At 39.5% G+C, this 16061-nt stretch overlaps 1 protein-coding gene across 1 annotated transcript in view; it reads right to left on the reverse strand.

Moving 5' to 3' along the window:
• The window catches only part of LOC126281292 (ras-specific guanine nucleotide-releasing factor 2-like), a 1771818-nt gene that overhangs the window by 680875 nt on the left and 1074882 nt on the right, over positions 1-16061 (reverse strand). The window contains exon 9 of the mRNA XM_049980119.1: positions 4781-4883. Coding sequence (XP_049836076.1) covers positions 4781-4883 — 103 coding nt within the window. The remainder of the gene's footprint in view (positions 1-4780; positions 4884-16061) is intronic.

Consider the following 16061-nt stretch of genomic DNA (forward strand, 5'->3'; position numbering starts at 1 on the left):
TTTACAGAATGAACTGAACTGAAAGTCGTGCTTGGGTGGCTCAGTTGGTAGAGCACTTGCCCGCGAAAAGCAAAGTTCCCGAGTTCGAGTCTCGGCCCGGCACACAGTTTTAATCTACCAGGAACTTTCTTATTCTAATTTTGTTTTCTGCAATCGAGTGCAGTGTGCAGTTTTTTTTTATTAACTGCTGCGGCCGGCCAGAGTGGCCGTGCGGTTCTAGGCGCTACAGTCTGGAACCGAACGACCGACACGTTTTGTCATTTGGTATTCTTCAGAGATTGACGACGCCCAGAGCTACAAGTCACGATTAACAGTAGTGAGATGCGTATGCCAGGGCCCCTGTCATGACGTTAATGCTGGTAAATTAATATTTCCGGAGGATTTTCATTTTATGAGCCTAATAGCGGTGGCTCACTGGAGAGAAACTACAAAAACTTGAAAGGGATCCGCAAGGCAGTAACTATAAGTATGAAATTACACAACGGAAGAATGAAGTTGCCAAGTCTGAAACCGCCGGAGATTGCACGCTTGTGAATTTCTGGCTGCAGCAATATGTACGATAAGCCCTAAATACACCAACAACATTTCGGTGGGTGTCCAGGAAAATTTTCTGAGTATCTTGGTGTAAGGGGGCGACCTCCGGCCGTTCATTTTAGAGCAATAATGCAATTATGAGTTATTCAGTTTGTTATCCCAATTACATTTGTTTCTGTGAAAATACCATCACAAATCGCAATAGGCAATCACTAAAACGTGTAGTACGAAGTACAGCGTAATGCAGCAAACCACAGCATCAGGCAACACATGTACACACCTTTATCATACGGTGTTTACTCTGTCCTCTCTATGTGCAGTACAGTGCGTAACGAACGCATTAAGTAGTCCATACAAAGACATCGTTCAAAATGACCTCCACGACTGCGGTAGAGCGGAGCAGCGTTTGTTAAAATACAATTAACACTGCCAGGAAAAAAAAAGAATCAGAACCGTGTAAAGCTGAATGGAAGCTTCAACGCGAAGAGTAGGTGTGTGTACTGTTAGCAACAGCAATTACCGCGATGAATGAAAGAAGTTTCTTTTCAAACAAAGTACTCAGTGCATACCGTCGACATTTGTACTGTCGTGTAGTCATTTGTAGCGTAGTACCGATACAATGCTAAGTTAGGGCAAGAAATCAAACGAAATGCAATTGCCTGTAATATGCGTCAAACGAAATCTGTATTCCGTGACTCAGTTCAACTCCGTCCAGTACGATAGTAGTGGAGGTAGCGTTTGTAATTCCAAGCGTTGATTCCCGTTTTCATTGATTGATATCTCTATCAATGTCCCCCCTTGCATTGGAGTGTCAGCGTAGGCAGCCCTCGGCTCGGTGGAATGAATCTCACTGTTAATCATTAACCTGTTTCACTACTGCTGACCTCCCTACTCGCTTTCCGCTGTCTTCCAATTAGCTGGGGTTCCCTGTAAGTGACAATGAAGTTGAGAGCCACCCACGGTCGACACTGTGTAAGATATGAAATAAATCCGTTGCTGCTTTTACATCTCCAGTTAAAGTCTCCTAATCAGAAAATGCGATACACGAACAGTAAAAATACAACACAAGGAACAAATTTCGAGCCACTCACAGACAATGGTGCACACGGCTTCCCAGACGACTGTGTCAACAGAAAGGTCATCCGGCTACAAAGTTAAATAAAAATAAATTTGACAAACCATGAAAACCAGCGGACACTCCACGACAGGATACGCGCTAGGAGAGAGAGAGAGAGAGAATCGTACACGTATGGTTTAACTTACATTACTTGAATGCAGCTATTAAGGGTAACAGTGGTGCAATGTGCCCCTCTACAGCTACACGCACAAAACATCCAATCGTAAGCTTAATTCTTACGTGTCACTGATTTCACCACATCTGTGTTGTGGCTTTGCACTTCAGCCAATATTATTAGCAGAGGCCATTCTAACATTACACTTACCGTCGTATCAAGAAATCACGTACAGTTTTATTTTTGATAGATTGAGAAAACGTCTAACATCTTAATGCCAAAGTTGTGGAGTACCAGTCTGCTGTAAAATAGTTTTGTAAATCGTCCTTGACTTTAGGAACAATCCTGTCCAGTATTGCTACATGTAGCGCCTGTAAAGTGTTACTGTAAAAATGTCATCCGTAGAAATTTTTCCATGTGGGAGCTAGATGCCGATGTCTGTTTTGATTTAGCTAAGTTTTGAAATCTGTCCTGTCCCAAGAAGAATATAAGACTTATTGTACCTCAAAAAATAGCTACATCTCTCAGTATTTTCATGTTAGAATAATTTGATACGTAAACAGTAAGCATACTTCAGTACTGTATGCAAAATTTCATCTTTTTAAGTTATTTATATGAATATGGATTTTTGCTTCAGCGATCTGAAACTACATTCTCATTTGATTAAATTCCCTATATCCGAAGAGTCCGCAAACAAAGCTGTAAAATATCCACATAAATTAATAAGATTCTCAATATATTACAATGAAAAAGAATTAAAAATCTGGAATAGAAAAAATTAAGAACGATTGAGAAAATTCTGTTGCATATCAACAAAAATAACCAACAAAAATGCCAGATTAGTACTCCTTGAGGAGGACACTCAGGGAATGAATTTCAAAACGAGCTTCTTCAACACTGATGCCGACTACAACACACTGATTTTTACAGTACTTCATGTCTGATCAAGTTAATGGGTTTATTGCATTAGTTTCATGGTTTCTGTTTGTTGATGGTCACTGGCATAAATGCGTTCTGAGTTTTTCGGCTTTGTTAGGTAAAGTGAAGACTTGAATCATTATATGAATTTGGGATACCACCCAAAATCACCCTCATATTGGTTCGTAGAATAGGCTTAACAAGCTAGGCACGAAGCAAGGCATTTCTCGCCTCTCCAGTTTACGGCCTGCCAAGAGGACTGCGGAATTTGTAGCGCCGTGACTCATTTATTGGAGAAGTGCAAATGCCTTAGGTATACAGGAGAACTTATGTGATGTCTGAAAGGCAGGAGATGAGGTAAAGCTCTGCAAGTGGGCAGTGGGTCGTGCTTGAACAGTCCAGTTGGTAGAGCAATTGGAAACGAAAGGCAAAGTTCTCAGGTTCTGGGCCTGTCCGGTACAAAATGTAAAGTGCTGCAATGAAAGAAAGCATGTACTCAGATTCTATCCTCACCCCCCCCCCCCTTCCCGCCGCTGCTTGCTGACACCTAGGTGACATGATGTGAAAGTTATTCATTTGGGGGGGGGGGGGGTCGTGTTTCAAGAGTTATTTTAAGATTTTGCAATATTGAAATGTGATCATTACATCTAATGCTTGAAGAAATGGAGCAACCAACCACTTTTCATATAACTTCATTTATACCAACATGCGTTTATATTTATAACTTCACGCACGCAACCTTTTTCTCGGCAGCATTTCAAACCTGCAGCTGCCTTTTAGTCTACCTTTTTGTCACTTGGCTAATGTGGGGCAGAATCAGTGTGTGGTATCTGTGCTGTGCATACAGAGGCATGAAAGGAGCTCTAACTTACAGAATCAAAGGCAGCACGACGTTTGAAACGCAGTCGGCGTAAAACGTTGTATTGACGACAGCAGCGGCATCAATGTGTTGCGCCAATGCAAGATGCGTGAAAACCCGAAACGCGTTTTGTCGTAAGTAAAGCTGTATGAATAGTTGCTGTTTGCTGTATTTTCTCAAGTAATTCAATCGACAGAGATGCCTGTCAATCGCCATTTTCATGAGTAACATACTATTATATTTATTAACTTTTCCGTTCAAGTGTAGCTTCGCTGTGTCACTAAAAAATTGTAAGTGAAAAAATTATCATTTGCTCTCTTTTTTGTAAGCATACCGTATTGCGTTTCATCTTCTCGTTTACGTGAAGTGCCAGTTATGGTTCTGGTCGTTATTGTATGACGTATGAACACACACTACTTAGATGTTTACGATACGGTAAGTTCTCTTCTTGCTTTGTGAGTTGACTCCTTTGCGCTACGCTCAATACATTCCGTGATTCGTGAGACGTTCTGCGGCTGTAAGTTAGGACAAAGAGACAATTTCATAACAATGTTCTACATTGTTGAGGGTCAAATATTGGAATAACATGTAAGCTGTATCGCAACGATGAATTCAGTTTTACTGTACTTACGTATGCAAAAAATGCTCCAGCATAGCCAACTACCTACAGAGTGAAGTTATCTCGCACTAGTACAGAAATCTCTTTATCGACTTAGCGTTGGTAATCTGAAACTTCATGGACACTGTAGCTGCGTCATTTGAAAACTTCCGGATGTTCATTTTCAAATGAGATGTAGCTCATAGAATTTCAGCACATGATTCAGTAACTATACGTATTTGAAACTGAGTCTACCTTTTTGATTCAGCTGGCGTATTCGAGCAGTTACAAAAAAAAAAAAAAATGAATTAGCAGTAATAAGGAAAAGAGTAAATCATATAATGAACACGGCAGGCTTAAGAAAATAGGCCAAGTTTAATACTTCGTTAACACCTGCAGAGTACAAGATTCCGGAAATTTAAAGGTGTTGGCCTACCGTATTCACACCCAAAGAGAATAAGACAAGGAGTACAAGACATCCCTAAAATATGAACAAAATGTTTTTTTTGTAATTTGGAGAGTTAGAGCAGGAATGGTAACAAATTAGCCACCATAGTTCATATGAAAAACTCTTGTACTTTCTAGACTTACAAGATAAATAGAGAGACATCAATATTCAACAGATGCGAAGTCACGAACCTTGCCTGACGAAGACTTGGTTCACATCGAGTAGGATGTCGCAGCCCTCGACGATCATTCGTTCCACAGCCAGATTCTTGCGCAAGTTTTCCGTCTCGCTGACCTGGAACCAGGATGGAAAATCTGTTTTGCTACAAGGAAAACATTAAATACGAAGTCTTTTTCATTTGAGCTCTGTGGTTAGATTTCTATGTGAAGAGAAACAACATTCGCCCTGCCGTTTCCACAAAGGCGACTTGTATGATATTTGTTTATTTCTGTTCTAAAATGCCAACAATTTTAGGAAATCTTAAAGGATTTCCTCTAAACCTGTTTATGATATGTCAGTTTAACGGTGTGCCAACCTAGTCACTATGTATCCTTCTCACCAGGATATAAGGCCTTCTTCAATCTAGTCTGATAGTAGTTCTCATAGTATCTATCATGGATTTTAGCCGCTCTTCACCTTACACAGTCTATGTACGAACATAAATTTTATCGTATGGGTGCAGTGGAACAGAAATTTGTTGTTCTCCCACAAACATCACGACATTGAGAAGCTGTAAAATGTCTCAATGAAGCCTCCATGTAAAGGGTAACATTTTAATAATTTTGTGAAAAACGAAAATTCAAGTAGTATTTTCAGTTGCTGATTGTATGTGTTTAACTGACAGTAAAGGCTTTTTGAGATATTTTTATATATTTATGTTCCCTAGTTGGACAACACTTTTCTATAAACATATTTTCTATTTTTCCTGTCTTCTCATTGAGAGATCTTGCATCTAGTTGAGAGCTTGTGTCTAGATGTAGGATTTAAATAAGAACAACCAAAATCTTCAATTTCTTTACAGTTAAAATCTTTTTTGTTGGCTTATCACACACCATTTTTCATCCATAATAATATTTTAGAAAGTTCATCATTTGAAATTCGTTTTAAATGATTGTTATAATATTAGATGTGACATGTTTTCCACAGGCACAAAGCACCTTATTATTATTCGCATTTTTTGATATTTCTTAACACATGGTTTATATAAATGTGAATGCTTATTCTTTGTATATTTATATGAGTGAAAATTATGAATTACCTTCTGCAATTCACAACTTATGCACCTCTTGGACTTGACTGCTCCCAGTTAATATAGAAAATTTTTGATTGGATACAAATAAAATTATTTAATAAAAACAATGGAATCACTAATTTTGTTAAATATGGTAACACGAAGTCCGAGGAGATTTATACTAAGACCACACCATTATATAGCAGAAGAAAGAAAAATCAGAAAACGTTATCAGAAAGAATTTGGAAAAAACTGAAGTTGGTTTTGTATTAATTAATCATCAAGACAACATTAAGTGTTATAAGAAACTTTATTAAATTTCAGGAGAAATAAAATAAGAATTATCTTCATTATGGAAAAACTGTTTATGCCTGAGCAGAATATTTTCTGACTGGAGAAAAGTTGTGTGAAATGCAAGAAAAATGAAAACAATTTACAAAGTGGTTTAAATTTATATGGTCAAACAATAAATATTCAAGCTGTACATATCTTAGAAATTTTTAAAAAAATCATATTAATGATTATGTACTAGCTTTGGATAACTTGAATCCGTTAAATTTTATTAACCTTATGTTACTTTTAATGGCCTTCTTTTGTTCATTATAACAGATTTCAGCAAAAATGTGAAATAAGTAGACAATTATTAGCAGTGGTAACATACATCAACACAAAAAAATTTACCAATATATGAATCAACCAAACAGCAGCAACTCACTTATTATATTTCAATTTAATCAAACTAACAAAAGTATTCTAAAAATGCTGTATATTAAATGGAGTCCATCACAGATCTCATCAACAACAAACTTGCATACAATGGTTAGCACGTTTTGGGGATAAGTAATGAAAAGAATAGTTACCTATATGTTTACAGAGAAATTACTATGAATTACTATTATTGATAATTCACAATCAACTGATCACTCTCACTCCTGACTAATCTTCACACTTGCACTTGCTACAGCTAGGACTTGTTACTTATTCATTCTTCAGTCTTAATATTTCTGCTTCTGAATGTAAATTAGCTTACTATGCGGCGAATAGATCATATTTATAACGCTGCGCATCGAAGGTTCTCTATATAAGAAAACTGTAGAGTATTCGCGACTTTTCTCGAACAAATGAGAGACAGAATAACGTATCGAGATCACTAGTATGGCCGCGACTTTTCTCGTAGGTATGTGTTAGCTATCTATGTGCCAGACAGAAACATAAAATATGATGACGCGGACGCGCGTACTACATAGACATGTACAATTACTCGATTACTCGATTCAGTCGATCCGACTGACAAAAGAAACGAACGAATAGCGTGCGGGCTGACTGGCGGGGGCGGCGCGGGTGGCGATGAGGGTGCCCCAGGAAGGGGGGAGGGGGGGCGGGGGCGCCCTGAGCGCCACCCATACGTATCCGCCACTGCTTAGAGAGGACATTAAAAAAAAACCGGAGGGATAAGAGATGAGAAACAGTGGGGAGGGAGAGAGAGAGAGAGAAGCTGAGAATCCCTCATGGGCTCAAAGGTTATTAATATATATTTTTTTCTATTTAATTGGAAGCACTACTGAAGAAGCTCAATGATGCAAGCAAGTAAATGTTTTGCTTGACAGTCTTTTGAAATGAGGATATAGGATGAACATCAACAAAAGCAAACCGAGGATAATGGAAGGTAGTCGAATTAAACCGGGTGCTGCTGCGGGAATTAGATTAGGAAATGAGTCGCTTAAAGAAGTAAATGGGTTTTGCTATTTGGGGAGCAAAATAACTGATGATGGTCGAAGTAGAGAGGATATAAAATGTAGACTGGCAATGGCAAGGAAAGCGTTTCTGAAGAAGAGAAATTTGTTAACATCGAGTATAGATTTAAGTGTCAGGAAGTTGTTTCTGAAAGTATTTGTATGGAGTGTAGCCATGTATGGAAGTGAAACATGGACGATAAATAGTTTGGACAAGAAGAGAATAGAAGCTTTCGAAATGTTGTGCTACAGAAGAATGCTGAAGATTAGATGGGTAGACCACATAACTAATGAGGCGGTATTGAATAGAAATGGAGAGAATAGAAATTTGTGGTGCAGCTTGACTAGAAGAAGGAATCGGTTGGTAGGACATGTTCTGAGGCATCAAGGGATCACCAATTTAGCATTGGAGGGAAGCGTGGAGGGTAAAAATCGAAGAGGGAGACCAAGAGACGAATACACTAACCAGATTCAGAAGGATGTAGGCTGCAGTAGGTGCTGGCGGATGAAGAAGCTTGCACAGGATAGAGTAGCATGGAGAGCTGCATCAAACCAGTCTCAGGACTGAAGACCACAACAACAACAACAACAACAACAACAACACTGCTGTGAATTTTTGAGTACTAGATATAGAGAAGAAAATTTTATGCAGCTCAATTATGACTTTACTTTGCCAGACAGATATTGTAAATTAATTAGTGGTTGTGATTTTAATGAATTTCATGATCTGGAATTCACACCGTGAAATACTATCCAGAATTTGTAGTTTAATTTTTTAATTGGTAATTGGCCCTATTATTACAGTCTTTTTCTCGATGTTGTTTCGGAGCTCTGCAGTACTAAGTTAGCCACCTCTGCGTGCCGTCCCTTCTTGGTTATTTTCTCTGGGTTCACAAAAGTATGGTCACAATTTTCCCCCTAGTCGACTCAATGTGCCCCCATTGCTACTAGGGACACAGGTACGGAAACGTGCGCGCGGGAGGTATAAGTGAAAATCGTCGATACCTCGACAGTGCAATACCTAAACAAGTGGAATTGTTACTAAGATGGCAGGGTACGCTAATTTCATAGGTTTTACTCATACTGAGGACCAAAACAAGAAAAGTCTAGTTAACATAGGATCTAAAATATATACGTTAAGAGGTACGAGAACTTGTTCATCTTTGATACTGTGGGACACAGTTCTTCTACTGCAAGCTTTTTAGTTTCCATATTTTTAAAGGTTGTAGCGTGGACGAAACCAAGAAAACATGTCCATTAAATATGGGCTCTAAAATGAATACCTTAAGAGCTACTGTGTATGGGCACTTGTTCTACAGAAGGCATGTATTTCCACTGTCAGCAACATCATAGTGTTAACTTTTGACATGATCGTTTCCGGAACAGGGTCATTTAACTGAAATTGATACATTTACTGTTCTCCACTATCCCTCAAAGTTTATTGCATCGTCACGGACGACCATGTATGTATACGATTTCAGACACAATTTGAGCAGCCGTCTTAGACTGTTTGCGGATGAAGATGTCAATTACCGTCTAGTAAGGTCAACAGAAGATCGAAACCAATTTCAAAATGATTTAAACATGGTATCTGCATAGTGCGGAAAGTGACATTCCATTGTAAATAATGAAAGGGGTGAGGTTATCTGCATGAGTACTAAAATCTGATCCAATAAATTTCGGTTACATGATCAATCAAATAAATCTAAATGCTGTCAGCTCAACTAAATACGTAGGTACTACAATTATGAACAACGTAAATTGGAACTATCACATAGATAATGTTGTGGGGAAGGCGAACCATCGGCTACGTTCTGTTAGCAGTAAACGTAAGAGAAGCAACAGATGTATTGTCTACACTACACTTGTCAGTCCTCTCGTGAGGATTTATACGTAGTGTGGGGTCTTTAACTGAGAGGACTGAACGTAGGATATTGAAACTCTTCAAAGAGGGACAGCTCGTTTGGTATTATCGCGAAACAGGGGAGGGAGTATCATAGTATGGTAAGGGAATTTGGAAGGCAATTATTAAAACAGAGGTATTTTTCGTTGTGGCGGTACATTCTCACGAAATTTCAGTCACAGGCCTACTTCCTCGAATGTGGAAATATTTTGTTGACTTCCATCTGCATAGGGATGAATGATTATTTAAACAAAATACGAGAAATTAGATCTTGTGTGGAACGGTTTAGGTGTCCGTTTGCCGCCTGCTGTTCGAAAGTGGAATTGTAGGGAAATAGTCTGAAGGTGGCACGTTAAAGCCTCTGCCTGCCAGGCAGTTAAGTGTGATTGCAGAGTAGTCATGTAGATGCAGAAAACTGCTGCGAGGAAGTGGCTGCATTCACAACCAAACGATTCCTCTCATGAGGTGTCTGTGCACTTCCTGCATTACTTTATTTGCACAATCCATACTAATATTATACTGCGGCTGCGGAAATAACTCTGTCGGTTACGTTTTCACAACTAAACCGTTAAAACAATTTCCATGGAATATGGCATGGAGATAGCTTGACTACTGAAGAAGAATATGAGCTATGTTATAAAGAGAAAAAGAAAATATTGACCCCTAAGAGGGTGAAGTAGGGAATGGAACATGTCTCTTTTAGTTCAGTGAACAGAAACTGTGCTAGAAATTGTTAGATTTGTAGCATAATGTCCCCGTCGTATAAAACACAGCCAATTCAATAGCACACGCACCCCTCGGCAACAACACTGGGCGCCCCACCGTGTCCTGCACTGTGGCACCCATGCAGCCATGCCTAACCGAACAGGCAGACACGTGAGCGCACCTGATGTAACTGCACGTACAACAGCTTATTTACTCACCATCGCTCATCGTAACAAAACCGCTGACACACGACTGCAGCTGTTGGCGACAGCTAATAATAAATCATTAGGAATTTTAGTTGCATCATTCTCATAGGTAAAATTTTATAATAAAATGTGGCAGCTTTCAATGGAGTTTCGTTCGGTTGACATAATGAAGTCGTTCTTCAAAACTGGCCCTCTCATCTCACCCAACTTCAGAGTGTGGCAAAATCATCGTCATTTAGGTTATTCGGAAATGCCTTCACAAAAGAAGACGAAGCAAATATTCCAGAATTCGAATCGCGAACAAATGCCTACATGAGTAACGTAGAAGTAAATATCCTCGGAGTAATGAAGCAGCTTAAATCACTTAATAAAAGCAAGTCGTCTGGTCAAGACCACATACCAGTTTGGTTCCTTTCGGAGCATCCTGAGATATTAGCTCCATACTGTAATGGTACATGATTTACGTAACCGCTACGGCACCTCACCTCAATCTTTCGATACCAGCAATATTCTACTGTGTTTCTGTAAAATAGTTAACATATTTCTGAGACAACATTCACATTTGATTTCATTAATGTAGGGGTACTTCGATACATCGATATGTATATATTGTAATGATATTATTCTTATGTGTATTCTTTCTTTTGTCACTATGATCATTGACGTAATTGCAACTCTGATTTTTGGGCGCGTAAGCGGTTATTAGAGAGTCAGGCTTTGGTCGTCATGTTAAGAAGACGCAAATTGTAGTCAGTTCATGAAATGTGAACTTTAACAGTGAGGAAGATATTTCCAAGTATGTTTTATATTGTGAAGTGATGTTTTGGAACGAGTTACGTGATATTGCAACAAAAGTAATAAAAAAGAATTGTAACTAAATTCAGAGTGCTGATTTCTTGTGTACATCACCATTATCCTAACTTGCAAAAGTTTAATATTCAAGAATGGTTTCTGAAACACATCTATAAAACTTTTGAATATCGCAGAATCACACCTAGGCCTCTTTGCATCCGAGCTTGGAATCATCACTACCTAGATTTTCAACGATTTAGCCATGAGTTCACAACGAGCCCAGCATGGGAAACACGAAAAGATGAGTGCCTAGTTTATCCATTATTTCAAGAAATGACTTTATTAACTGTGCTCTAATGACACCTGCCACATAAAATAACTTTGTTGTTACCCGAAAATGCAATATTTAGCAGCGTGAGCAACACTACAATCATAATTAATTTTTGACCTTTGTTGTGGAAGGGTTGTTAGAATACTAAACAATCATATACAACCGTTCGCTCGACGAAGATCCGTACGCAAAGACTCGAAAGTTGCACAGTTCACACCAATATTCGAGAAAGGTAGCAGGAGTAATCCACGAAATTACAGGCCCATAATGTTAACGTCGATTGCATCAGGATTTTGGAACACATATTGTGTTCGAACATTATGAATTACCTAGAAGGAAAGGATCTATTGACACACAGTCAACATGGGTTTAGAAAACATCGTTCCTGTGAAACACAGCTTATTCACATGAAGTGTGCTATTGAGAAGGGTTTCAGATCGATTCCGTATTTCTGGATTTCCTGAAGGCTTTTGAGACTGTACCACACAAGCGGCTTGTAGAGAAATTGCGTGCTTGTAGAATATCGTCTCAGTTATGTGACCGGATTTGTGATTTCCTGTCAGAGAGGTCACAGTTCGTAGTAACTGGACGGAAAGTCATCGAGCAAAACAGAAGGGATTTCCGGCGTTCCCCAAGGTAGTGTTATAGGCCCTTTGCTGTTCCTTATCTATATAAACGATTTGGGAGACAATCTGAGCAGCCGTCTTAGGTTGTTTGCAGATGACGCTGTCGTTTATCGACTAATAAAGTCATCAGAAGATCAAAACAAATTGTAAAACGATTTAGAAAATATATCTGAATGGTGCGAAAAGTGGCAGTTGACCCTAAATAACGAAAAGTGTCAGGCCTTCGACATGACCGCTAAAAAGAACTCAAACTCCGATTACACGATAAATCAGTCTAATCTAAAGGCCGTAAATTCAAATAAATACCTAGGTATTACAATTACGAACAACTTAAATTGGAAGGAACATATAGAAAATGTTGTGGGGAAGGTTAACCAAAGACTGCATTTTATTGGCAGGACAATTAAAAAATGTAACAGACCTGCTAAGGAAACTGCCTACACTACGCTTGTCCGTCCTCTTTTAGAATACTACTGCGCGGTGTGGGATCCTTACCAGATAGGACTGACGGAGTAGATCGGAGAAGTTCAAAGCAAGGCAGCACGTTTTTTATTATCGCGAAATACGAGAGTGTGTGTCACACAAATGATACAGGATTTGGGATGGACATCATTAAAAGAAAGGCGTTTTTCGTTGCGACGAAATCTTGTCACGAAATTCCAATCACCAACTTTCTCCTCCGATTGCGAAAATATTTTGTTGACACCGACCTACATAGGGAGGAACGATCACCCTTAGAATAAGGGAAATCAGAGCTCGTACGGAAAGACATAGGTGTTCATTCTTTCCGCACGGTATACGAGATTGGAATAATAGAGAATTGTGAAGGTGGTTCGAGGAACCCTCTGCCAGGCACTTAAATCTGATTTGCAGAGTATCAATGTAGATGCAGATGACTATTAGTCCAATCAAATGGTGCCCAGAAAGGCCAAATAGTGGAAAGTTTTGTATAAGATTTCTGGCAAGTTTTGTATATATTACTGACGGCGTTAAATTCGAATTTTGAAAGTGCCAGCAACATTTAGGCTCAGAAATTGGTCAAAAATGGGGAAAACTACAAAAATGGTATAACTCGGAAACGAGGCAGTTTTCCGCAAAATTGACCATCAAAAAGAGGATACAATTTTGCGCAAAGTTGACCATCAAAAAGAGGATACAGTTTCCCACAAGAAAAGGTGTCAGTGAATTTCTTCATTATAACCTCCCCACTCCTGCACCCATACCGTAGTTTGCTGTGCATCAGTTTCCGAATTCCATTCTCCTGTAGTGCCACATTTTATTGCAGTGGTTGGTAGTTGATGACTGCCGTGGTGGAGAAGTTAGATGTTTGTGAGATGGCATTGACCTCCCCCTCCTGATAGAGAGTACCTGATGCGTCGAGTCGTTTGGCACGGTAAGCAGTCATTTTCAGATATGAGTGAGAGCTATGTTCTTTTCAATCAATCGAAGTACAGTTCCAAATCTGTTGTAGTGTTTGACGGTTACCCCGACAAGTTCAGCACGAGCAAAAAGAAGAAGCGATCGAAAAGGTCCCAGAAAGACAGCTCTGTAGAAATAATCTTCAGTGAAACGACGGCAAAACGTATGGATCAGGAAAAAATTCTTCCCTGATACGAAGAATAAGGACCACTTAAAATCAGTGTTAACGGAAAAATTGGCCAACACAGTCTAAGCTTCCATAGTTCTGCTCCTTGCAGTCAGTGCAAAAGTAAACTGCGTCAGTACACTTAAGAAAAACCCTGAACTGGAACAGGACATACAAATACTTAAAGATCTGATTATGGAGAAGTATGCCATAGTGGAGTGTGGTAAACGATTCCTCATCACGTTGTGTGCTGGTGTAAGCAGAGTGTGTCTGAACCACTTCAGATACATACACTAAACGCTTCAGCCGCCAGCACCTTATGTTATTATGACATCATAATAAATGCAAAAGTGTGTTTCATGGCTATTCTTAGTGTCAGAACAGAAAGGAGGTCGGAAGTCTGGGTACCAACCCGCCGCTCTCTCCAGCGTAGCTGTACGCGCCTATTTGTCACGCAGAGAACGCTGGTTAGCCTGCTAGTCATCATAAAAATAAGTGAATGTCGTGTGGCAGTGCGGCGTGGTGCAGTGCTTTCAATTGGACGCCGCTTCGGCGACACGAGTGCCCTCAAAATCAACGGCAGATAGTTCGCCCGGTTGGTCACCTACCTAGGTACTAAACAGGCCAAAACTGCAACAAAACTGACGAGTTATTTTTGCGTGAATTGTTAATTTTTTGTCATCTGAAGAAGCATCGTCAGTTATAAGTTAGAGTTACATCTATCTTGTTGACAGATTCAATTTTGATTTTTCTTTGTCAAAACAAGAGCATGAATTACACAAACTCACAATGCAATAGCTATTGTGACAGAATCTTGAAACACAGTGTCTTGTTATACAACCAGTAGCTCAGTACCATATGGAAAACCTGTGTCGGTTTTCTCTGGCATAAGACGGAATTTCACATTTATTTTCATACTACTAAATTATCTTTCCACTAGCCATCAATGACTTTTCAAAAATTAGAGTACTGGATTGAAAAAAGTAATTAAATGGAAACTATACCTCTGGCTATATCGACACAGAGAAGAAACCAGAATTGAAAATACCGCTTCAGTTGTAAATTTCTTTAATGATTACGACCGGTTTCGGGCTCTCATAAGTCCATCCTCAGGAGTCGCAATTGTGCTGTGGCCACCGAGCACCGCGGTGGACGTGTACTAGGCGCGGTGTGCTGCGTATGAGCGGAGAACAGGATCGTGATAATAAAAGAAATTTACAACCGAAGCGGTATTTTCAACCTCTGGTATAATGTTCAGTTGCGGATGTTCTTCCAACAGGATTGTTTATAGATAAGGAAAAATGGTTCAAATGGCTCTGAGCACTATCAGACTTAATTTCTGAGGTCATCAGTCCCCCAGAACTTAGATCTACTTAAACCTAACTAACCTAAGGACATCACAAACATCTATGCCCGAGGCAGGATTCGAACCTGCGACCGTAGCGGTCTCGCGGTTCCAGACTGTAGCGCCTAGAACCGCTCGGCCACTTTGGCCGGCTGTAGATAAGGGAGTTTTGCATGTTAACCACATGGTAAAATATTCTCCTCATTTGCCAAAATCTAGTTTTGATATCTGGAACGGTTTAGGAGATATAAAGTGTGCTATGAATGTTTCATTCTATCACAGGTGCAGTCGGAATTGCATATGGTTGATAAATTACAATTTCTCGAAACTGCAGACAGATAGAAACCTCCAACCAATTCTAAAGAAAAATTCAGTATCATAGCTTAATTTCATTTGCAATAACCTATGGTGTAATATGCAGCACATGCAGAATGATAGCGACCCATACTTCTCACTGCTAACTTATTCGAAAATCGCCGGCCGTTGTGGCCGAGCGCTTCTAGGCGCTTCAGTCTGAAACCGCGCGACCGCTACGGTAGGAGGTTCGAATCCTGCCTCGGACATGGATGTGTGTGATGTCCTTAGGTTAGTTAGGTTTAAGTAGTTCTAAGTTCTAGGGGACTGATGACCTCAGATGTTGAGTCCCATAGTGCTCAGAGCCATTTGAACCATTTTTTTTGTGTAAGTTATTTAGGGCCTTCTAATGGTATGATTGATGAAAGTTTCCGTTTTGCTGTTCGGATGAACATCAAACTATTGTGTGGTGTGGAGTTGGGTTTTGGTGATGGCTCCTGAAATCATGCTAATTTCAACATGCACTGCACACAATACAGTTGGTCTGATGAAAAAATGTCAACGAAATCTATTTTTGGGGGAAATTCTTCCTGTTTATTTACAAACATAGAGAAAAACCCAAGAAACGCCTATTATTTCCGTTTTTGGCCAATTTCCGGGCTAAATCATCTTTGGACTTCGGATTGAAAATCATCGAAAATATACAAAACGCTTGTCAAAA

This window comes from Schistocerca gregaria, chromosome 7 (assembly GCF_023897955.1).
Source record: "Schistocerca gregaria isolate iqSchGreg1 chromosome 7, iqSchGreg1.2, whole genome shotgun sequence".
Classification (NCBI taxonomy): domain Eukaryota; kingdom Metazoa; phylum Arthropoda; class Insecta; order Orthoptera; family Acrididae; genus Schistocerca; species Schistocerca gregaria.